The sequence below is a fragment of the Ascidia mentula genome, chromosome 4 (assembly GCF_947561715.1).
Source record: "Ascidia mentula chromosome 4, kaAscMent1.1, whole genome shotgun sequence".
NCBI classification, from domain to species: domain Eukaryota; kingdom Metazoa; phylum Chordata; class Ascidiacea; order Phlebobranchia; family Ascidiidae; genus Ascidia; species Ascidia mentula.
Window position 1 is genome coordinate 8,093,855 of NC_138569.1, and position 23,398 is coordinate 8,117,252.

A 23,398-nucleotide genomic window follows, 5' to 3' on the forward strand; every position below is an offset into this window, starting at 1 on the left:
GAAGTAAGAAGTTTGAAATGAATGGGTAAATCCAGTGACCAAATCTTCACGTAGTTCTGGATATCTCATTGAACTCGTGGTAAAACAAGATTTGAAAACAAAACTGTGAAGATGCAACGCTCGAACTCAAAACAAAAGCAAGGACGACGAAGCGGAAGTCCCCACGCGACGTCACAAAAATGACGTCATCGAGAGAGTGATCCATGCCAGTCGCGTGCGAGTGGGTTAGTGTCAAACAGTGGCTGAAGGTGGCGGGGGGCACGCCGGGGGCCTTGGGACTTAACTTACTTCTACACGATATGTGGCTTCTTACTGGATGTGTGTGACGAGCCCGACTGGCCCGAAGCCAGTTTGGTGAGCTTGCTGGGTATGATCTGATGGACGCCATGCTTTTCGCCCTTGCCCTGGCTGGCGATCTTGAAGGGCACCTGTTGGTGTTTCGGAGGCTGTCGAAAAGGTTAAATGACGTGTTAAGCGTAAATCAGCGAGAAAACTGTTTCTGCAAGTCCTGTACAGTTCATTACTGCGCAATGCTCATTGTTTAATTACGTTAGGAAAAAAACGTGAAGAACGGACAGTATTTTGACTGTTCAAATCCTGTCACTGAAAATATGTTGAAAACATCATTACCGGTATGGAGCCGGCGATCTGGTTGGTGGCGCTGTACTGCAGATGTATCGGCAACGCGTGATGGCCAGGTGCGGTCTGATTCACACCAGCAGGATCCCTCTTAACTCCCGGGAAAGTCCTTGGGTAATCCGCCGCAGTGTAAGTAGGTGACGGCGGTCCCTTGGCTGCACCAGCGGGGGCCTGGAGGCTCGTGAACGACTTGCTGCCAGATAGAGCGCCCTTGCCCTCCTGTGGGGCCCTGGGGGCGTCAACGGCGTCCAGGTTATTGCTGTTATTTTTATTGGAGCCCGAGAGGTTGGAGGTGGACGAGGAGATGTGAAGGTGGTCGTATTTTCGCTGCAGGTCGCGGAGTCGCGTCAGCTCTTTCTGTTGTTCTTCCTTGAGGCGCGTAACCTCATTCATTCTCTTCTGCATCTCTTCCTCATCTCGCAACAGCTTCATTTTGGCTTCCGCAAGCTCTTCTCGCTCGCGATCGATGGAACGCTGGAAACGCTCGTTTGTTTTGTTGAACTGGTCGCGGTCAGACTTGAGTTGTTGCTGTAGATGACGTCACACGTTAGTTCGACCGTTACATTCCTGTTCTAAAGAAGCCAGTGCGAAATAATTAAAAACCTACCTGTTGACGGCGGAGGTCATCCATCTGCTCCTGCTGCTTGATTTGGTTCCTCTTCATTTCAGCTTCCTGTAGTGTGCCGGATCGGTTTTTCTTGCCGAAGCTGCGATCTTGTAGTAGTTGGAGATGGAGCCTGTTATAAAAATATTAATCAGCTTCCGGGTGTGACCATGGGATAATACAAAATGAACAATTGAGAATGGTGGAAACTCAAACGCAAGGAAAGGTTTAAAAAATATATAAATTGTTAATGTTAAGTGAAGTTATCTTCATTTTTGGCACTCAAAGATAACAGATCACGCCGTCTACAATCGAAACAAGGCGACATTGGACTCATAACTATAATGTTTAAAGTCGAGAAATTTACCTCTCCATGTGCGTCTCCTGTTGCGTGGCAACAGACAAGTAGCGATGAATGAGGTCGGTGAGATGAGATAGGGATGAAACCTGGTCAGTGGTGGGTGGTACGAGTGGAAACTCAACATCGGGTGCGCTACTTGCGGTAGGCGAAGAGTTACGACTCGAACCGTTGTTAATTGGAGGCTGCGGGCGGAGATATAAGCGTTGCGGGATAAAGATTGGAATATTTTTAATATTTGCTATAGCTTAAAAACTCACAGTTATGGAACAATGAAAATATCTTGTTTTGACTCAAAATTTACCCATGCTTTGTTGATGCTACTCTGGGAGTCGGTCCTGCGCACTGTGACGTCATAATCGACGAGACCAGAGTCTCGCTTGGAAGATTCTGAGGAGACGGGAAGTTCTGTGTCGAGATCTTTCAGCTTGCTGTCGCTTTGCGAAGAGTTCAAGAACTTATCTGTACAAGAAATTGAAATTTTAATTCGTGTTACTACGCATTTTGTTCGTACAGTGACATATTTTGCTTTGTGCTTACTTCGTGGCGAAGGTGGTTCTTTGCCGTTGTCGAAGCCCCCGAAGGTGTCCGATCTCTTCGGCAGGGCGGAGGTGCCGCGGGACCCAGAGTCGTGCTCCCCCACACTCGACGGGTGACGGGAAAGTCCCCCAGCCCCGTAGATGGCGTTCGAGAGTTTTGTGACTGACAATAAAAGTGGAATTGTTAACAATGGGTTAAACACGTGCGTGATTTATGTGTCAAGTGACTTAAAAAGAGCACGCCACACCAAGAAATGTGTGTACTTGTGTTGAGGCGAAAGTAGTAGCTCACCTTGTTCCAATGCTTTCTGCAGTATGGGGGTGGAGGCAGGAACAGGATTCTTACCTCCAAAGTCGTCTTCGCCGTACGCAAAGGTGGGGTACGAGTAACTGTTGCGAGCTAAAAAAACAACAGGGTTTGTCATTATAATTTGATAAGAACAAGAGAAAAAGCATGATCAGTGAGTAACGTGTTGACAAAATTCGTCGTTTTTTGTATGTTTGTTAAGACAGACTCGTTTAATAACATTTACATTATGCCGAAATTCAAAACCATACGACGGGATAATATACGTCGAATGTACAAGAAAAAACAGCTTGAGTAAAAGGTGTTGCCTTGTCAGGAAAATGCTGCCGAATTTTCATACTGGTAGTACTCGTATATCATAAGAAAACTCACCGATGGGATTTGCCCGTTCGACGGATTCGGTCAATTCGCGGAAGACTTCCATCTTCTGTCGGAGAAGTTCATTTATCCGTTTATCCCGTTGTTCGAGTTGGACGATGAGACCACGCGCTTGAGCTATTTGTTGCTCCTGCTGTTTCCGTTCTTCCTCGTCCTCCGAAGGAATTCCCTCGTCTAAATTACATTATGACGTCATAGTGGCTGTATAATTTACACAATGACAAAGAGAATGGATGAGATGACAAATACATAGAAAACTTGATATGTTAAGATGTTCCAGTGAACTATAACAAACCTCCAATGCTGATACAACAACGCGCATTTTATACATTACAAGCTCGGAGGGCAAACCCGTTTTACATCTAACTATTAAAGCAACCGTGCAAATAACAGTTTGGTTTTAATTAAGACGCTTTTCTCATGAAAACACAAACCTTCAGGACAGTTGCTGACGGCCACGCGCATCTTCTGGGTGAGAGTCTTGCCCTCGTCGCTTGTCTGGGTTTTCATTTCGTACATCGCCTGACTACCGGGACTAATCAGGAAAAGTCCCCTCTCGTCGTTCGCCACCTCCCTCACCAACAAGTTTTGCAGTGGAAGTACAGCGGGCTGAGATCAAATAAACGATTGTTGTTGTTGGCAAAGCATGCAAAAATGTAACTATTTTTATGAACACTTCGAACGCTTTTGGTAATTATGCTGCTGGGAACAATGATGTACACTTTATATGTTTGTTTCCAATTACAAACAAGAAAAACACTTTGTTTTACAGCATTTTCTTCTATAAAAGCGCTGTTACATCGAGCAGGAGAGTCATCTACACAAGTAAACCATGAAAACCTCACCTGGCCAGAGGGAAAAGAATATTTTCCGCCGCTTTCTTGAAGAAACACGATACAGTCGGTGAGAAGCAGCAGTTGCGTATCTGTAAACTTGCGGGATATCTTCAATTGCACAGTGTTGGAAGCGTAGAGGAGTTTCCGGTTGCGCCTCGTTAAGTCTTTGCGATCGAACTTCTTATCTACGATAACCACAATGCAGGGACGTTGATATATGGTTTATTCCGATAAATACTGTTTATGTTTTTGGAAAAAAGTAAACTTTAATACCTTTTAAAGTGGTAGTGGATTTCGCTTCGGTTTTCTCCTTAATTTCGAACAAGAGGTTTTGTCTCTCGTATGCCTGAACCTGTTCGTCGATGTCCTTTGCTATCTGCTTGGAAAGTTCCAAGGCGCGATTCAGATTTTCAAAATCTTCTTTGTGATCTAAATAACAAACAGTGTTGCTCAGGCAAATTTTAAATCATGTTCACATTTAAAAAATACAAATTTTCAGGAGTGCTCTCAGACCCACGCCATGCGCACACAAAGCACACCGACACGGGCACCCCAAGTGTCTGCACATTACGTCATCGCTGACGTAATACTACGAGCGCAAGGATAGATATCTTCACGGAGCATTTGATTGCATCCAAACGAACACCAACGCCGTTGTAAAAAAACTAACGTTTGTGGTGCTTGCCGCTTACCTTTTTCTTTGGAGTTTTCGATAAGAGCTTGCACCATTAGGGGGTATTTGGTGGTACGCTGAGTAACCAACAAAGCGCACTCGGGAATGCCCTGACGACGGACCAGCGGGTTCTTCTCGCATTTCTGGATTAAATTGGTTGTGTTATTTACCTGATGTACCGAACCTTCTCCAGCTTTTAAGTTATTGCTGTTGTTAATATGGAAAACGTAATAGGGGCTAAAATTCGTTTTTTTTATTGAAAAAAAACTAAATTGGTTTAGGTTTGATCCATTTTAATGGTAGTTAACCAACAAACCTTAATGAGGGCCTGGAACTTCTTGTCGGTTTTCAGGTTCTCCTTGTATAGAAGTGATATGGAGTTGTGACGACAACTGAATTCGCCCAGCAATCTCTTCATGGTATTGCCCGAACCATTCCCCCACTGATTCACCAATACGTCACCTATCTTTTCCACCACCTATAAAGTGCAAGTGTGCTTGAGCATACGCTGGGGAATTTTCGTCACCATAAAGGTTATCTTTTCAGGAAAACATCGAATGCAGAAAATGCCACAGAGATTTAATATCAAACATAGACTTTTGATTGAAAATTTAAAAGTGTGGAATTGGCACAAATACGCATCTAGGACTGCGTTCGACTGACATACCTTCTTATCGGATTGACGTTCGTTGAGCTTCTGAACGAACTGGGACACGAACTCGACGTGTTCGTCGATGCATGGGAAGAAGCGATCTATCTGGGACTGATCATAGTGGAGTTCTTCAGCCATGCCCCGTGCGTAAATCCTCTGCATGATCTTCAGCGTGGTGAGATAGTTGCGTTCGGTCTGAATAAACTCTGCACATACAAAAGCGCGATATTTATTAAAGGGAATACACAGTAATGATGATGGACACAGTGGTGTGTGAAACGTCTGCTCAATGACTGCATATTTGTTTCGGCCTTACTATTCGGATTACACAGTGTTGCCAGAAAATGCAAAAAGGCTTGGGTCAGATTAGTTTAGTTATGATGATCTTTGCCAGCCACCTAAATGCCTGGGATTTATTACCTGTCTTTGTATTTTGTCGATTATTATGTTCTGTTCTCCAACTTTAAATGTAGGAAGGGCCAGCTCCCACATTACCAGAAAAATAAGGTACTTTTAACAACAAATAACAACCTCCAATAAACACCTGTTATTTCATTAAAAGCGGAATATCCCCAGTAGGCCACTCATTAATTATTTACAGGGGGAAAAGCGCGAAAATCGAAGCTAAAGTCGCGCTTGCGTACCGTATATGTTGTCTTGGCGTTTAATGTCCTTCTTGGACATTTTCTTGAGAACTTTTTTGTCGGCGGTGACACTCCATGCTTCCGGCTCATCCGGTTTAAGCATCAAATCCGGGTCGTTGTCGAGCTCGATGGTGTGAGACGAGACTGGAGAACAATTATAAATATGAAAATTGCATGCAAAGCAGGTGACCTTGCGCCAATGCTAAGGTTATCGGAAGCTTGTTCCGCTCTTTAGCACAGCTCGCTCCAGCGCAAGAAAACGTGGCACATAGAAATCTTACAGTTACTTACGTTCGTCCAATGACTCGATAGAACCGGTCGTCGGATCACGACTAAAAAAACAAAAGGCCCCTTGATAAATATTTGATAAGAAACACACAACATTTCATAAAAGTGGAGCCAATAATATGAATTGTGTAAGCTGCACACAGATGGCCACTGTTTCGTCGTATAAAGTCTCATCAGTGCAGCTGGTGTGACCATCAGACGACTTTGCCGACCAAACGGCCAAGTAAAGACTTCCACTTAGTAGTGCAGCTTACACAATACACAATATTTCGCCTGCGGAAACTTGTTGTTTTAAAACTGTGAGTCCAGCCACCAGCAAACATGGGTCACGTGACAAGGCTCACCTGTTAATTTGGAATAGAGGAGGCGGTCCTGCGTCGTCACCATCCTCTTCATAAAACGACGACCTGCGGTTCATAAACAGGTGAGACTCAGATACGTGGCTAAAGGTTGATCACCTTTTGCGCGCTATGCACTGGCTCATATACGCGTGCAAACGGCGTTCCCCAATCTCTGTGCAACCACATCCGCTGTGGGGTAATACCGCATTGTGGTAAGCAACAGAAGCGCGTTGGTGTTTGGATATCTTATATGACTCCGCTAGGCGATCGCAAAAAAAATAAGCGTAGAACGGGCTATGGGTTGGGTTTTCTGGTTATCATGGACGGTGGCTTGTGAATATTGTTTAACAACGAATTTGGGGCGGTAAATATGGCTTTTGAATTTATGAGCAATTATAAAACATAATTAAACTGATGGGCAAGTACAAACTTTAAAAAAATAAAATATATCAATTCCACTAAACGTCGTCAACAGCCATTTAAGTAATATGAAAAAACGCAGAGTTAAAGGTGTAAGGAAAACCACAGTGGGCAAACAACTCACCTGTTACTTTTGTTGTTTGTGGAATATTGGTCGGGTTGGTTGACTGACAGCTTGCCCAAGGTCTGTGATAAATAACAAAGAAACGGTCACAAATACGCAGATGATTTCCCAGTGATCGCATGTAAATACATGCGAAGAAAAATTTAAAGATATCTCGTGTTAAAAAGAAAGTAATTCGAATTTATTCGGCAAGGATGTGTCAATCGATATTCTTACCGACAGTTGGTATTATTTGCATCTCATTCTAAGCGTTACATGAAAATTGTTAGTGCAACTGGTACAAGTGGTCGGTTTGTGCATTCTCGACTTCGTAGCAACAACGAGAGGGAAAGTGAACTTACCGAAACTGGACGTGTTGAGTTGCTGCGTGATTGCGGACCGCTGGGGTAGGCGGGGTTCGCAACTGTGTGAAAACAAAAACCGAGATTTTATTTTTGTGTGAATGGGAGGTTACCCTGCGGTATACACAAAAATAGAGTTTACTACGTAAATCACAAAAAGCCATTTCAAGGACGGGGAACTTTCGTTACAACCAGAAACCGGTCAAAACAAAACTGAGAAAACAGTTTCGTGGTGACGATCTATACAAAAAAAATCGTCCAAGCGATTGTTGGGGCAAAAATTGCGAATTCATATTCGGAGGTAACTCTCGTGCGTTCAGCGACAAAAAATGTTCTTTGCCCAAACATATATTTAAAGTAATTTGTTTGTCTGGGCAGCACCTACGCGCAACGGCTGACCATACGTAAGCGGAAGGTGTCACACAACCGCGTGTTAAAATAATACGTGTCGTCACATGATGATGTAAAGATACGTAACGCATGAGCTCTGTTATACTTTGCTATGCATATAAGTCTTGGTATAGAACCATAAGGACACCGGTAATAATAGATTTTCGATGTCCAAGGTTTCGTGGTTATATATAAATTACACCAAGGTCTCCAAGGTTTTCTGCTCCATGATTCCATTTTTATAATTGAAATTTGCAATGGTTTGTGTAATTACATAAAAAAAGTTTTACTACACAGCAGTAATGCACGGTTCTGCTGTTGGAGCCACGTAAAATGAGAAATTTTAAAATTCCGAATTTTTTGAATCCCAGCACCCTCCCAAAAAAATACCATTCCCGACGATGTTGCAATATGTAAACATTGTAGGTATGTCTTCACCAGTCCGCAACTGTGTTAGTACTATTTCATAACGTACCAAACTACTACCACGCCAATTACTTTACGATAATAAGTATGCCAACTACCACCTTTTTTATGATAACAAGTAATGTGAAACTTTACCTGGGTACTGGGCTGGCCTGTTGATCATCATACTCTGCGGTCGAATGATGGAAGGTCTCTAAAAACAAAATAACAAGAGATAAACAAACGCCCCAACCATTGTTGCGCGATAAACAATCATGACAAGAACGGTATCGATTTTTCAAAGCCAGATTTTAGGCCCATGGTTGTCTGAACAGAATGTTTTCAAACTGCAAACTGTGAGCGCAAAATGCAGCGATTTGTGTTCCATTTGAAACCTGCGCAGAAGTTGCGTTGTAGCAAGTTGTTTGTACTGAAACAGGCAAAGACAAGGAAACGCCACAAAAAATAACACACGAATTCCCTCAACAAAAGCACCGAAGAACTGCCGAAACCCGAATGTCGCAATATCCGTATTCTCGTTCACCTTTTTGCGAAGTTTAACCCTGCGAGGGGACGAAGCGAGATCAATGTCATCTTTCGAGGTGATTCGGTGATGCTGACGAATATACGACATACCCAGCCTTTGTCTGACACCAAGCGCTAGCTAAAACCTCGCTCGTAAGCCTTAACAACAAGTCGGCTAAACCTACTGAATGCTGCTGTGGTCGAAGCAGGTGTATTCAACTGCGCTGCAGCTCGCCCACGTCCCGATATTCCCAGCGTAGTGTCAGTTACGTGGACAAGACGATGTTTGTCCAATTACATTCGACCCGTTAACGGCCCGCGTAGGCCTTTACTACCGGGAAACACCACAACCTGGGATATCGATACGAGACTATATGGATCCATGTTCAGTAACATCCGCCTTACGTACATGAAACATACCGGTCAAAGACTACTGTTTGTGCATGATAACGTTTCCTTATGACGTCATCAGCTGTTGTGACGTGGCATGTGAAAGCGTGCGGTGGATCACTCGGAGGCGTCTTTCTTCACAGTGCACTTCCGCTCGTTAGACTTGCACACGCACTGTATTTAAAACCGTTTGTCTCTGGTTTGATAGACGGAGGGAGTTTGGTGCTATTATCGGTACTTAGCCCAAGCACGAGAGTTCGTTGAAACGCTCGACGATTATACCAAACTCCTAATAAAGTTAAGGCTAGATCCATGCCACAATGTTAGGACACCAAACACCATTGTTTCCCTGTTAACATATTTATCGGTTGCAAGTAAACCAATATATTGTACACGCTATGGTACGCCAACAACCGACGTGCCAAGTTTGAAAAAGTTGTTGGGATACCTTCAACGATGTTCGAAAATTAACAAACACAGCGACTGTGAGTCAACTTCTCGTGTGACAACTGCGCCAAAAGCAACAGAAGGTTGAGGTGTCCACAACCTGGACGACAATCAAAAACGGATTTGGCAAACTCCCAGTAAGGCTGCGTCATAAACCTGCTGTAGTGACGTGGCCGAGTGGTTTTGTTTGTGGAAGACCAACACTGTGTTCCGTGCGATGTGATGGGGCCCGTGGGCGTAAGCCAGCTGCGCGTGTATACTCAGCGGCTTAAGGACGCGCCAAGCCAGGGCTTGTGCGGGTACGCCGTTGCCCGTATGTCGCTCTTTTGTCATGTGAAAAAACTACTTGAAAGCCGGTTCCGTTTGATATTGGCCGTCTCGACGGGACAGTGAGAACAGGGAAGGAATTCCAACTTTGCGTGCCCCCACAGCTGCAAATTTAAGGGAGCTTTCCGAAAGCGATATTTTCAAGCACATTTGTACGTTTTTGACCTTCACGCAACGCTCATGACTTCGTCAGTTTGCCCGTTCTCATTAAACTCTTCCCCTTTGCAGCATACAGACCCGAGCGATCGCAACTAAAAAGGTCGAGTGCATAAGGCCACGGCGGGTGATCAACAAATTAATCCACTGTCCACTTGAACACCTCACCGCGAAACCCAAGACGAACGCCAGGAGCCATTAATAACTTCCAATGGGAGCGGAAGGACCCTGCAGAAAAGAACCTAGTGGTCCATACAGTTGTAAGGTGGTCGCTTGTTGGCCAACGCGCCAAGATCGGCCATCCATCACTCAAACGCATCCTTCGTGGGATCACAGCCAAAACTGCCGCGAAATTCGCCAAATAGAAATAGAGCTTGCATGGGAAAACTTGAACTTATTTTCATAAAATGGCGAAAAAGGAAATGGCAATGAAGGTGGAAACACGATTGGCGAAGCTTGCAAACTGGAATGAACCAAGTCAACGTAATGGTGAGGGATGCGGATTATACGTGGCAATATTCATATTTAATTATATATACAAGGGTTACGTAGTTGGTTACGTAACATTACTTACGTAGCTATTTAACAGAAACTGAACATGTTTTCATAATTGTGTAATAACTTCGAAGTGGCCCAACGCAAACAGAGCAAAACAAACTAACAACTAAAGAGGAATTTCCCACAGCCGAGTAATTCCTGGTATTTAGCTAACGAGTTGCAAAATGGCATCGTTCGACCATTCCAGCTCCGTCGCGACATTCTCAGCAGGTTTGCAATGTCACAGATAGTTTAGCATACAAGTTACGTAACACACCCCCACTGCGAGCGGCGTGTGGCAAAATTGGAACATGCGTCGAATTCCAACCAATTCCATCATCGCAAGCAACGCATTCCAACAAGTGCGCGTTATATCATGGGTGCAATGACTTCTCGGGCCATCTTTTTCTGCCTATACATTCTGAGCATCCCCGCCACGGTTGAAGTACGGACTGGACATACAACAAAGTACTTCATATTATTACCTTCTTTAGAACGGCATTCAAAGAGCGCATCACGAAAGCTATCTTCAGTCTGTGTTGTCGCCTCATAGCTTTTAAACTTCTTGACTTGGACTTTCTAAGCGCTGTAACTGTTGCAGGTTCTCTCGCTGCATTTCGAATACATCCAAGCCGGGCGCGAAACGCTACGAAATGATGCATTGAGGGAAGGTACGGCGGAATATGGAGTTGTTTACCGCGTCGGGGGGTTGTTGCAAGTGCGGCGTCGGCCCGTTAAAAATAGCCTCGTCGCCGCCCACACAACAGGCCATCGGTAGCGGGTCCCAAAGGCCCTGAGTGTGGACCCTCTTGTTTGGGTTCGAGACAACGACGCGCCACCAATTACTTGTGGACGTGGCGCGCGCGTCTGCACCCGAATAAACGTCTGTTGCGCGGTCAACGTGCACTGACAATGGACCTTCGCTGAGCCTGGAGCCGCGCCTTGCTGGAGGAACGTACTTGCTTGGGTATAAATAATAACTTAGTGGTGATTAAATTATGCAGCTCAGTCTGGGATTTACGCGACGGCCTCAGTTTTAGGTGCAAACGAGTACGGTGTTATTTGTTAGAAAACGGGAGTTTTAAAAAAGTTGGGAGTATGCACGTTCCACGTTATAATCACGAAGCACCAGTGGTCCAGTCTGGCAAAGTGCAAAAACTATGAGGGAACATCACTTTTGCTCGGCAACCAACATCCGCAGTGTAAGGATCAAGCAAAACAATTGGAGTCGTTAACAAGTTAAGCCATGACATATCGACTGAACACTTGCTCATCTGAGCACTTCTGGTCACTACATGATTGGTTCGGACTGGTGGTTTTTGCCCAGCTGCTGCAACAACAACAACTCGGCCGGGAAAAGTAGCAATGATTCACATTCGTTTGTTTTGTATTGACGAACTGCCCATAGCCTGTGTCACGTGACATTCGTGTGTGGGTTGCGTGAGTTGCGATAAACGGTCATGCGTTCTGTGTCTACGTAAATGCAAAATGGGCTTTTTGCATATGCCACACGGAAGGATCGTGCACACCTATAAATTGCATGTAAACGCTGGCGATGCGCTGATGTTTTGTTTAAAGCTGAGTGTTGCCAGACACAATACACTAGAAGGTTGCGTAAATTGCCGGAAGGATAAATGGATGCACGAAAGTCGAGAAGGTTAATCAATATCAACCTATTGTATTAAGCCCTATTGTATCAACCACAATTAAATCGCCCAATGACCGTTTTCGGACCTATAACCACGATAGTGGTATGTGTCGGATTGCCGTTTAATATGACCACTGTCACAACAGTCGCTGTGTGCGAGATTGGCACATCTTTCCGAACAGCTCGGTTTACCTGCTTTTTTTGTCTAAATACGACAGGTTGGGTCTTGTAGGGTGCGGGCGACGAGAAGTACCAAATACTCTGCGAATTCGATTTATCCGGGGACTCCATGCCATTCAGCGCCTTGATAAGAGCCTCGGCACCGTGAGAGCCGCTTCGTTTGCTTTTGGAATCCATTTCAAGGCGCGCTGAAGGTTAATCCAAGGACGCTGTACGGTCAGTTGGTACCGCAGCGACTTGCACAGTGAATTACCTCAAATACGTGTTTACACAGTGCTTTGCTATCTGCCGAAACTAAAGAGTAATTCAACGGTTGATATGAGATGATCGCTTGATACACATGTCTGTTCTGTTAGCAAGACCTTTCGAGAAGACATTACGCTTTCATCATCTTTAGAACTTTGTTGCGTTAATTATACTAAAACTAGTCATATTGTGACAATAGTTCTATTTGTTTCAATTTAGACTGTTAACTGTTCCAGGCTAAATTGAATTATGTGACACAATCACTGCAGGATAGAACTACTAATAACGCATTTCTACACTAACCTGGACAACATGTTTTACCGTTAACTAGGAGTCTGGAAATAGCAGATATTGCTGATGTGTCGTTCGTATGATTCACTTTCTGCACTGAATGCTGGCGCATAAACCTACCGCACATTGGAATGGCGCAGAAGCAGATGTGTCACTTTTCTGACTATCACGCTCACCAGGTGAAACAATCAGCTGGGGTCTGTGGCGTAGTACAGGTCTGACTATGAGCTGCTGTCGAGATTCGTGTGACCTGCGTTACACACTTGCCCGCGTGAGAGCGCACGCTCAAACAGGAAATAAGGGGAACGTCATCATAGCACGATCGCTTGGGCAGTGCACAAATATTTTACCACCGTCTAAATCTACTGCCACCGTATTTCGGGCATCTAAACGTTGTAGTTACGCCATCCTGGCACTGCATACACAAATGCGACCAGGAAATGGCAATGCAGGCAAGAGCTTGATGTGGTGGCTTTCCTTGAATCTCCATTTTATTCGAAGGAAACTAAGAGAGCGTGGACTTAGTCAGTTCACGAAGACGGCGTTTAAATCTCCCGGTGACGTAGTGTTGTGAAAAAGAGGCAACAATGCAGTGAACAGCGGCGAGTCAAGGATTTCGAGAAATGGTGTGAGTTAATCATTTTCGCTTTGCTAATCGCACAAAGGAGTTTTATATACAGTTTTCGCCTTCAGAATCACGCTTTGAAATGACGTTTCACTTCCAATGGCGAAACTCCTAACCGTCCTCCAAACCCGTAGTTCGGTTCAGTCTCTTTCTTCAACTTCCTACCCCATCTTACACGGTTTTCACAGAAAGCTTTAAGAATCTACGCTACGTCGACTTCCTCTGACCCTTTGTCATGCCTGTAGGTTGATTCGCAATACAGCACAGTGTTCTATGCACTTGACGAGGTCACACTCAAATACGCTGACTCTAAATAATTTCCCACTTCCCGTGGTTCTACATACATGCAGCTCGCGACCTACGGGCCAATCTCAACGTGTGTAGGATTACAGACAAACTTGTGTTGCTTCTTGCATTGCCAGTTCGTAGTATTCGCAAGGCGATATCGATTGGTGTTCGGGCGATGACACGGACGAGTGCATCCGCCTGTGACGTCACAAAGCAGGTTTTGAAGTCGGAACATGCATAATTTATCGACACCAAGACAGACGGCGAGCTTTGAAGTCGGGGGAAATGTACCCCTGAGTGTTCCGCTGCAGTTTGTACGAACATGCTTGAATCGAACGACAAAATATCTCGTTGGTCACTTGAACTTGCCAGAGTCTTACATAAGGAGGATACAGTTCTTAATACTGCGGGATATTTAGTGGTGTCTGTTTTGTGCCTTGTGTCGACTTTTCTTCTTACGAGCGTAGTGCGATTGGCGTATGCGCATTAACGTTACACGTACGCGGTTTTGTGACACACTCACAACACACTTGCCCCTAAATCGCTCACAATATAATCATTTCCGGTCACCGGAGTCGAACAGTTTCAGTTCTATTAATACCCACTGCCATGCGCGCGTACCCAAGGCGGGACACGATTAACAAATCCCAAACAACTGGCATAAAAGAAAGCTCGAATAACTTTCTCCACAAAACGACCCCGCATTTGTCGGAAACTGCAGTTTAAAGCTTGGAACAGAAGCAGCTGCGAGGCCGGAAGAAGGCCAGATCCGCTTAAATGCTCTTAATTACAGCAATCGTCGCTACAAGCCAGGCGTTCGATTGCTTCCTATATTGCCCCAATGCGACAAAATCGAAGCCGGAAGCTGCTACGTCACGTTGAAGCCAGTCTTCAATTTAAAACCAAACAACAGATAAATATGTGAAGGGGGGTAATGGTCTGACCAATCACCATCACTGTGTTTTTTTGTGGTTTGTTTGTTAAAGTGGTGTTTAGGGCTTTTGTTGTTTGAAATACGTATGTGTTGTTGACATCATCACATTCGATGTTTGGTTCTGTGTGCATTTTTCGAAAAATGCGTAACGTTAGTGATGTCGCTATACGAATGGTTTGTTGTTGAAAAATGTTTGTGTTTTTTCCGTATACCAAAACGTTTTTAAGCTTCCAAGTATGATTTCGGTTATGATTAGGCCAATCGATTCCATTCTTGCAAAACACAGGGTTTAAGCTTTGTGTTTACATAAAGTAACAAGACAGAGACATACCTTGAAATTCTTCTTTCCGTTGGAAACTTCTTTCGAGTCAGAAGAGTCCAGAGAATCTGCAAACACAAAAAAGACGATATAAGGTCAGGCCGCTAAATTCGTATCGAGGTTGCGCAATTAGGATTTAATACCTTGTCATTCGGTAACAGAGTTAAAGCGGAACTGTTGCAATGATCAAGTCACTATATAAACCTAAACAACTGTGCATGCAACCTGCAATAAAAATGCGAAGGTTTAGTGCCCCCTGCCGGTCAATAACTGTTTTCTCTACTAGGCGAAATTATTTACAGAAAAAGTTATATGCAAAAAATTGCGTAGTTCAATGCTCACTTTTAGTTCAACCAAATAGCTGCATAACTGAGTTAGAGGGTTAAAAGTTACCGAACTTATTCCTAATCCTGTAACTTCCTAAATCAAATACACTGTTGCCATGCAATGTATGGATGGCGTGCAGACTTTTTTCTGGAGTGTGCAACACATTACACTAACGTTGCCAAGCATAAAAACCGTTCTAAAATCCAGTCGTCTTACCAAGGGGGTGAAACGGCTTATCTTGCATTATAAGTAGTCAGAACAATAGGCTGCGCGTGCGAATTAAGGGATTTCGGTCTAGCTGCTGCGGAGGGGACAATGCATTCTGTCTGGTCGCAGTGTTGACTTGAACCACTGTGGGCACCGGTAACAGTAGGCGTGGGAAAGCCGGGGTGAAACGGGGGCCAAAAAGGGTGTTTTGAAGCTGAGAACAAGCAAGCTTTCAATAGTGATTGATTGCTTGTGCGCCCATTTTGACCTTGAGGCTTATTGCATTGATAACAAGGAAACTGTAGCGGTGTTGCGATTGACTTCTTTTGAAGCGCGTTTGCATGGTTTTCTGAGCTAAAACAAACAAGCACACACATTTGTACACTCCTGAAGACACCCCTCATATAACACTATCAACTAAAAGTTTTTGTTTAAAATGCAAGACAGATAAGACTCTGCAATATAAGTGTGCTGAAATATAAACTAACTCCAAAACCACATTAAAAAACTCATCAGCATCGGATACCAACATTTGACACCAGTCAAGGCAATGAAGGTAAGCAAAAAAAACATGTCTGATGACGAGGGCAGAACACAAAACATGGTTTTATTTTCGCTTCAAAAAACACGGAAAACCTCAAATACAACGTTTCTCCCATAAAACCTTTCCCGGGTAACTTTCCTACACCGACCGCAACGTGAGAATAGGATCATTCCCTGATTTCGGTTGCCCTTTCACTGGAGTTGGCTCATACTTTCACGTGAGGGTTAGGTAACAGCTCAACGTGGCAACTTGTTTTCTTAACGCGTTAGTTCTGCCTTGGGCGTGACCTAATACGTGTCTGTCTAACAGCCTTGAATGTATAAACTGTACCCAGAACAGGATTACTTTCAAATGTTATCCAGAAAAACGCGTAAAGGTCGTGTGAACGACTAAAATTCACAAACGAACAATGTTTCAACCACCCAAGATGATGAACTGATAGCAATATAGGAAAAAACGTCAGAAATTTGACTTCAGGAATCAGGCAACCGACGGATCTGTCTTTGCAAATTAATATTTACTCCTTTTGGAGCTCTAGGACTGATAGCAATGTGTTCAAAATGTTAAGCATTAATTTGCATCCAGAGGGGATCCATCGAAGAAGCGAAAACACATTTTTCTAAAGCCGGTGAAAAGTTCAATGATGTTCTTTAACCTAAAAACAGTCACGCGAGACCTGGCTGGACCTCCTGGGCGTGAGAATAATTCCTGTCGTGTTGGAATGCCAGGGGCAAAACACACATGTTGCGATGTTTAAGAACAACACGAGTCTTACATGTTCGCCGAGGTTTCCGCGACATCTCTACGTCCTGTTCGTTGTTACTTCTTGCAGCTGTTGCTTGCCCTGGATAACTGTTGACAAACGCTAATTTTTCATTCGCAAATGCTGTCGAAACGTTGTTTGTTTATCTTCGGCCTCCAATAGAGTTAAGTCTTCTAGCGACAGTCTTGCTGTTACGAGGTCTGCTAGGACGTCTTTAAAAGCGAAGGTAAAATGTGCTAAGCTTCCAGCACATGCTTGCCTGTCCAGAACAAGTCGTGTGTAATAAAACAACATCTGTCAGGGTTTACATGCAGCCAGTATATCACGACGCAAGGCATGGACTTTGCTGGAAAAGTTCGTAGGCAAATGCAAAACACCCTACTTTACCAACTGACGCACGCACAGAAACTTCTCACATAATAATGATAACCGTAAGATAATTAAAGCATTGTCCGCATACAAGCTGATATGACCTTTCTGCTCATTTGCACCGATTGCCTGGAATACACGGTTGGTTTAAATATCGACCAACTGATGTGCAGTAACTGCAAAACGCTGAAAGGTCATCCTATCATGTGACACGGTTCAAAGGACCTGAAAAGCTTCTACAGCTGTATCGATGCGGTCCTAAAACCTTTTGCCGTAAAAATCACGTATCCTAACCTGCCATAAACTCCACTTGTCTTTCACAAAGAGAAATCAACTGGTGCAACTTGATTACCACCAAACCCTCTTCGCATGCACGTAATTGTTGTCAGACAAACGAGAGCAGCAAAGAAACACTGGCGTCTTGAACAGAACTGTATCGGCACACATACATTTTCGTCGCAACGAACGTTCGCACTTGGGTGACAAGTGCCGGTAAAACTATGCGGAATGGAACCGTACAGTTACCCTGATCGACAGCGGGTGTTGACAGAAGGAAAAACGGACGAAGAATACAAACACGTTGATTGCGGCAAGTTTCCCGGCTATCCCAGGGTTAAATATTACCTAATGCTATGTGCTGACCAGAGTCCAGTACATTCCCAGGTATCCACAACTGGGAGGGAGAATTAGAATGATGATTCGACACAAACATGAAATACAAATACTAATATCACCTTTGCAATACGTCCGATAATTAACGCACCTGGGTGAAAAGTTCAAAACATCACGAGTAAACTCTGTGAAAAGTATGCGCCAAACTGTAACTTCAACGCATGGTACTTACATCTCGAGTGGTATTTTACCACGAAGCCACCGGAGACGATCATCTTGAAAACAGAAGGTGCAACAACTGAGCATTCGAATCTTCCGCTACGCCCGAAGCACCAAACATACTGAGCCCAACCTACAGCGTCGCGTTGCGTGCGGAGAGCCTCGGATACAAAACAACCGCCGGAGTGCTCGCGAAAAATACATTAATCCGAACATAAGCGAGTTCCCGGGGTGGCCACATGAAGGTTAAGTCCGACTATTGTGCGCCATGAAATCGCTCGCAAGAAAAACAGGGTCAAGTGGGTTGAGTGGTGAGAATTGACAGGACGTCCATTTTCACGAGTACGGGAAATGTTGGAAGAGTACGGTTTGCGTGTCCAGCAATCGTGTGTTATCTGTCGTCAAGTACTCTCGGTGTAAACGTTGCCATTAAAACGCCGAAAATAGCAACAAAATCAATTGTAATGTTGGCACAGGAAATGACTAGGGATCCGAAGTGACACAATGACTCCTTTTTGTGCTTTACAAATCACGACAATTTACGAATTTTAGCGTTAAGCACGATTCAAGCATAAAGGCATTAAGCTTACACTTACTTCATCACCGACCAGCAACAGCTTAGGCTTTTCTCTCCATGGCATGGGCCGCAGCTTTAAAACCAACATGCGACGTTGCGGGGCAACTTTGTGGTGAGCGGGGACACGGTACGCAAACAAATACCTCACAAATGATTTTATGATTAGAGCGCAACTAAGTGGATTGCGCAATTGACATTAGACGGCATGGTGATGCCAACGTGCTGAAATCTGTAGAAGCGGTTCACGAAATAGGCCCCGGATGAGACTGGTAAAGGTCGTGTTCTTGTGATTACGCTATCAACCATACAAAGTACAACAACAATAACACACTGGCTTGTATGCTGAGTTGTGTGTGCATTCATTCCCTTGACGAACGAAAGTCTCACTGAAGTAGAATTGTATCACCACTCCACATAAACAAGCCAATGGCAATTATCTGATGGAAGACCTCGTTTCAAATGCTACCGATAATTTGCATTTACCACTATATCTGACAAACATTTTAAAACAAAAACGGGTCGAATCTGTCTACATCTACATAACAAGTTCTTGCAATCCGTCCTAGGCTTACGAGCAAACCTACAACACTTCACAGTGACATTTGCACGAAGCTGTGTAGGAACAATTGGAAGCTTTCTCTGTCTGCGAAACCCTCAGTTTCCTCAAACCCTCTTTAAAACATCTGAAATCCTGGAGATTTGACCCGAGCAAGGCGACAGGCCAACATCACAAACTAGTAAGGGCGTGCATCCAATTCCAAGTTCCCGAACGGAAACGCGACGAGCTCTTTTCCGCCCCAGTCATGAGAACATCAAAGCGATGGGAGTCGCATGCCGCGGGTGGCGCGTTGTGCGGCGTCAGGGGCCAGAGTGGCCCGCCCGCCACAGTGCAATGTTTTCCCACAAGAATTTCTGGATCATCCCCAGCTCGCTGAGCTTTGCAAACGTTTTGCTTGCGCAGGGATAGATCACTTTATGGGCAGTTTCCAAGTGGGCACACTTTGACAAAATAAAAATGTTTGCTATTATATTGAACTGGCACTACTGCCGAACCAACTGCGGAAAAGCTCTTTGTCCAATATATAATAGAAATAAGCTTTAATTATATCAAATACCAAATTGATTTGTTCATCACACCAGTGTCACTGAAATAACTTCACAATATGCTTGATAAACGGAGATATCCTGAAGTTCCGTTTAACCCTGGCCCCTTTCGCATCGTAAGTCGAGTCGTCACAGTCACAACATTGTGTGCTGTGGTTGTGCAACCTCTCCCTCCCGTTATCGCGGTCTTGTTGGGAGCGAAGGGCGAAGCCAAACACATTACATCATACGTGCAAACAGATCGCGCCATGGTGGCGATTGAAACGCGAACGCTGATCGAAACTTTGGGAAAGTCCGACGAGGTCACAGGAATGCAAGCTTGCAACTAACAAAGGACTACAAATATGTGACGTCAAATGAAATTTGTCCCCAGGAATAATTCTCATTCAACACGATACCTGCACTACCAACTTTTCATTATTTACCATACACAACTACCTACTTTACACAGTAACTTAAACTTTGGCGCTACTTCTGCGTTTTTCTGCGAAGGAAATTCGACGGATGCTTCCTGTATCCTCCAATGCAAAACTTACTGAAACAAAAGCTGACGCTGTGACAAAACAAACCAACGCGTTTAGACTGCGACAACAACCGACCGAGAGCTGATTGACATTCAAAACGCGTCAGACCAATGACAGCGGCGTGCGCTCGGTCATCCATTCTTCGAGTGCCGTTAACAATGCAAGCTGCCCTGGGCTTGAACCGCCCCGACCCGGCGAGCACCTCAGCCGCGGTAAACAGCCCTTGAAAACGACAACGCACCGCTCGCTAACTGTGCGCACAAGATGCCCTTTGCGGATTCTTGTACATCTCTCCCGCGTTGGTGGTTGGAATCAATATTTACCTTGGCCGCAGTAGACGAACGTTTATGGTCGATTTGAAGACAACGTTTGGAGTTGTATCCCGTGCGCACGGGGATGTTCAAACAGGGAGACGTTGTTTCCGCGCAATGGGACGTTTAGCTTTAATGTCGGGCCGATTTATAACGTCGGGATTTTGGGCATGAATCGAAATGAGAAACTTCCTTTTATGCTCCCGGGACGACTTGACTGCTCGTTACAGGCATTAACATAGAAATATTATTTGGTTTCACATAGGAAAGCAAACCTAAAAGGAAAACCCGGTTTGAAAATAGAAGAAAGTAACAGCAGTGATCCACAACACAACCAAAAAGCCGTAGAAACAAAACGGGATCAAATTTAAGAGGAAACCGCGACTAAAAATAGCGTTTTAGAGTTTTCAGCAGTTTGCAAACTCTATTGCAACCCGGTCCAAAGACGTCGAAGCCGAAGCTGCTGCCAAGCGAGTGGCACGCAAGCAAACAATCTGGGGTCGTCATTCAAATCCTGAAGGCGATAACATCGAAATGAAGTCACGTGCCTGGCGGACACCGAAACCCGTCTGCCCGGTGCTGCCTTGCATTGAGTCGTCCGAACATCCATCACTCGCGGCGGCATGCGAGCTCATAAGCCCAGCGCAAATGTCAGGCGCCAAATTACCAATAAGTGAATAGTTTTCGTCGTATGGCGACCACGCAAGACAAACGAGACACAAGCAGCGCAGATAATGGGTTTACGGCGAGATTAGGGCAGAGGCAAACAACAACGGGACTGCGACGCCCAAAAACGCATTTGCAGCCATGAAATGCGTGTTTTGATGTCCGAGAAACGTGGAATGGTCTTTGACTGTTTTGTCGCCACAAGCAGATGTATGTGCATCAATCATCACACCAAATATTGAAAAATAAAGTCACTTACTCGATTTACCGAAAAGCTGTAAATCATGGTTACACTACCGTTACGATATTTGATCACGTTAACATGACACGATTCCACTCATTTAAAGAGCAACACAATACATGGACAACCAATTAGACGTCAAATCAACAACGTATTTTCAAGAGACATTTGCCACAACGACAATTACCACATGCACAACGCACCACTAACATAACCAAGTAATCCTATATCTGACATGAATGGTGCAAACTACTAACTTTCGTCACATTTCACCTGTCTTGCCTGACGAGTGGCGTCACCACCTCACAGCATGCTGAAGTGCATTACCAAGAAACTGCAATAGACCCGCTGTACGTGCAAGGTGCCGCCGGCACAGAAGCAGCCGTCCATAGAAGAGCCATGCGGCGACAGGCGGAACGGCAAAGGCATTTTTGCAGGCGATAAAGTAACTCTCGACACTCAGCACGACTGTTCACACGGGCTCAGCACCCTCGCAGACTGATTCAAGGTGACGGGTAGCGGCTTGTGAATGGTGGCTGGCAAAACACTCGCTTCCATGCGTGGTGATAAGGTTATGGTAGGCCTGTTTAGGTTTTGCGCGACCGCTTTTTGGGTGGTGTGACGGGGGTATTCAACGTGGCGCGCTGGAAATTACCAGCGTGGCGTTATACATTGCGATTTGCAACGGGTGAATGTCGATACTTCAATATGTTAACATTAAGAAAGCATGAATGTGTCGCTCCACATGTTTCTACAAAACTTTCTTGTAGCTTAAAGCACCACAAACTTGCAGATAGGTTTTAACACACAAAGTTTTTGATTTACTTCTTTGATCATCTATTGGAATTTATGCAACATTTTTGATGCCCATACTCAACGTTCAACAATAATACTAAACTGAACAGCTTTGCTCATTGAAGAATGACAGAACACAGAACAAGGTACACGAAAATATTTTCTGAGATGCAAAACAGATTTCACAGGTCAGAAACTTCTGCCTTTCTGCAAGCATATGTAGCAACCAAGTTTATCCCCGCACGCCTAACAACAGGCTCCGGTATTCTGATCAGACAGACATGTCATCCGAGCGTGATATACACCAGCTCTGGAAAACCCCCGCCTACTCACAATTTTGGCTGTAACGAGGCCTTCGACAAATAGTACTCACTAATACACCTTCACACCAAGTTTGGCTCTGGTATTTTTACGGATGTATAAACTGCACTTTGTGCTGAAATGTAACTGTCGCCCTATCATCTTTTTCCTGTTTTTTTTCCTTCGTTTCTTTATCTGCACGTGGAAAGGGGAACTGTTTTCCGCGTCTGCCTTCTTTCCATGTAGCTCGTTAAAAACGTTCTCCTCAACCAACAGAGCTTTTGTTCGGCTCCACGAGGTAATGATTTTCTCACGTCGCCACCTCCTTTCTACGACCACGAAGCGTTCGCATCCACTGCCGTGGAGCTCTTCGTTAACAAACAAAACGGGTGTTCTGTGCTACAGCACACTAGATTCGCTCTTTCCATCAGCCTACATCGTACTCCGGTAACTTCAACGAAGGTTAATACCGGCTATATGGAGGTTATAGTTTGTCGCATTAGTGTTGTCTGTTTCCTGACCTAGGCAGGAAATCGTGTAATTGTCAGCTTCGAATCGAGCTTTGCGGTCGGACGAGCATACGAGTTACGGAAAGCTACAAGAGCGACGAGACTGTTCACAACAACTGAGGAAATGTACAGGAAAGCTGAACTGAAAAACAGGCCCTTACATTAAAGTGAAGAATTAAAAGATACGTCACCACTAATATGTTAACTGCTGTACTTGGCACGAGGAAATAACAAACTGCTTTCCAACACGTCATGCAAATACACTTTACAATGCCTAGAGATGAGCAACCAAAACGATGTTTAAACTCAAAGTCTGTTCTTTGGAACAAAATCTGCGCCTGTGGTACAAGGGAAACAACTTTCCGTAGTAATTGGCCCACCTGCTAAGACACCCTTTTCGTAAACACGGCTTCCAACCGTTCCTTGAGAATTCATACTATAGGTTAGGGGAGGGTGCCACAAGCGTAACATTTACTAT

The 23,398-nt window shown here is 44.5% G+C and overlaps 1 protein-coding gene across 4 annotated transcripts in view; it reads right to left on the reverse strand.

The window, feature by feature from the left end:
- The window catches only part of LOC145897413 (rho guanine nucleotide exchange factor 28-like), a 59,015-nt gene that overhangs the window by 1,770 nt on the left and 33,847 nt on the right, over window positions 1-23,398 (reverse strand). For 2 of the 4 annotated variants that reach the window (XM_082985693.1, XM_082985691.1), the window contains 21 exons: window positions 14,865-14,920; window positions 8,096-8,153; window positions 7,145-7,206; window positions 6,804-6,865; window positions 6,263-6,325; window positions 5,922-5,962; window positions 5,631-5,774; window positions 5,002-5,192; window positions 4,651-4,812; window positions 4,354-4,477; window positions 3,935-4,090; window positions 3,671-3,846; window positions 3,260-3,434; window positions 2,820-2,999; window positions 2,433-2,540; window positions 2,142-2,303; window positions 1,906-2,063; window positions 1,611-1,786; window positions 1,247-1,376; window positions 631-1,167; window positions 314-446 (listed from right to left, as the gene is read on the reverse strand). In XM_082985693.1, coding sequence (XP_082841819.1) covers window positions 314-446; window positions 631-1,167; window positions 1,247-1,376; window positions 1,611-1,786; window positions 1,906-2,063; window positions 2,142-2,303; window positions 2,433-2,540; window positions 2,820-2,999; window positions 3,260-3,434; window positions 3,671-3,846; window positions 3,935-4,090; window positions 4,354-4,477; window positions 4,651-4,812; window positions 5,002-5,192; window positions 5,631-5,774; window positions 5,922-5,962; window positions 6,263-6,325; window positions 6,804-6,865; window positions 7,145-7,206; window positions 8,096-8,153; window positions 14,865-14,920 — 3,054 coding nt within the window. Of the gene's footprint in view, window positions 1-288; window positions 447-630; window positions 1,168-1,246; window positions 1,377-1,610; window positions 1,787-1,905; window positions 2,064-2,141; window positions 2,304-2,432; window positions 2,541-2,819; window positions 3,000-3,259; window positions 3,435-3,670; window positions 3,847-3,926; window positions 4,091-4,353; window positions 4,478-4,650; window positions 4,813-5,001; window positions 5,193-5,630; window positions 5,775-5,921; window positions 5,963-6,262; window positions 6,326-6,803; window positions 6,866-7,144; window positions 7,207-8,095; window positions 8,154-14,864; window positions 14,921-23,398 lie in introns of all 4 variants that reach the window. The other 2 variants (XM_082985692.1, XM_082985694.1) reach the window with 2 other exon arrangements.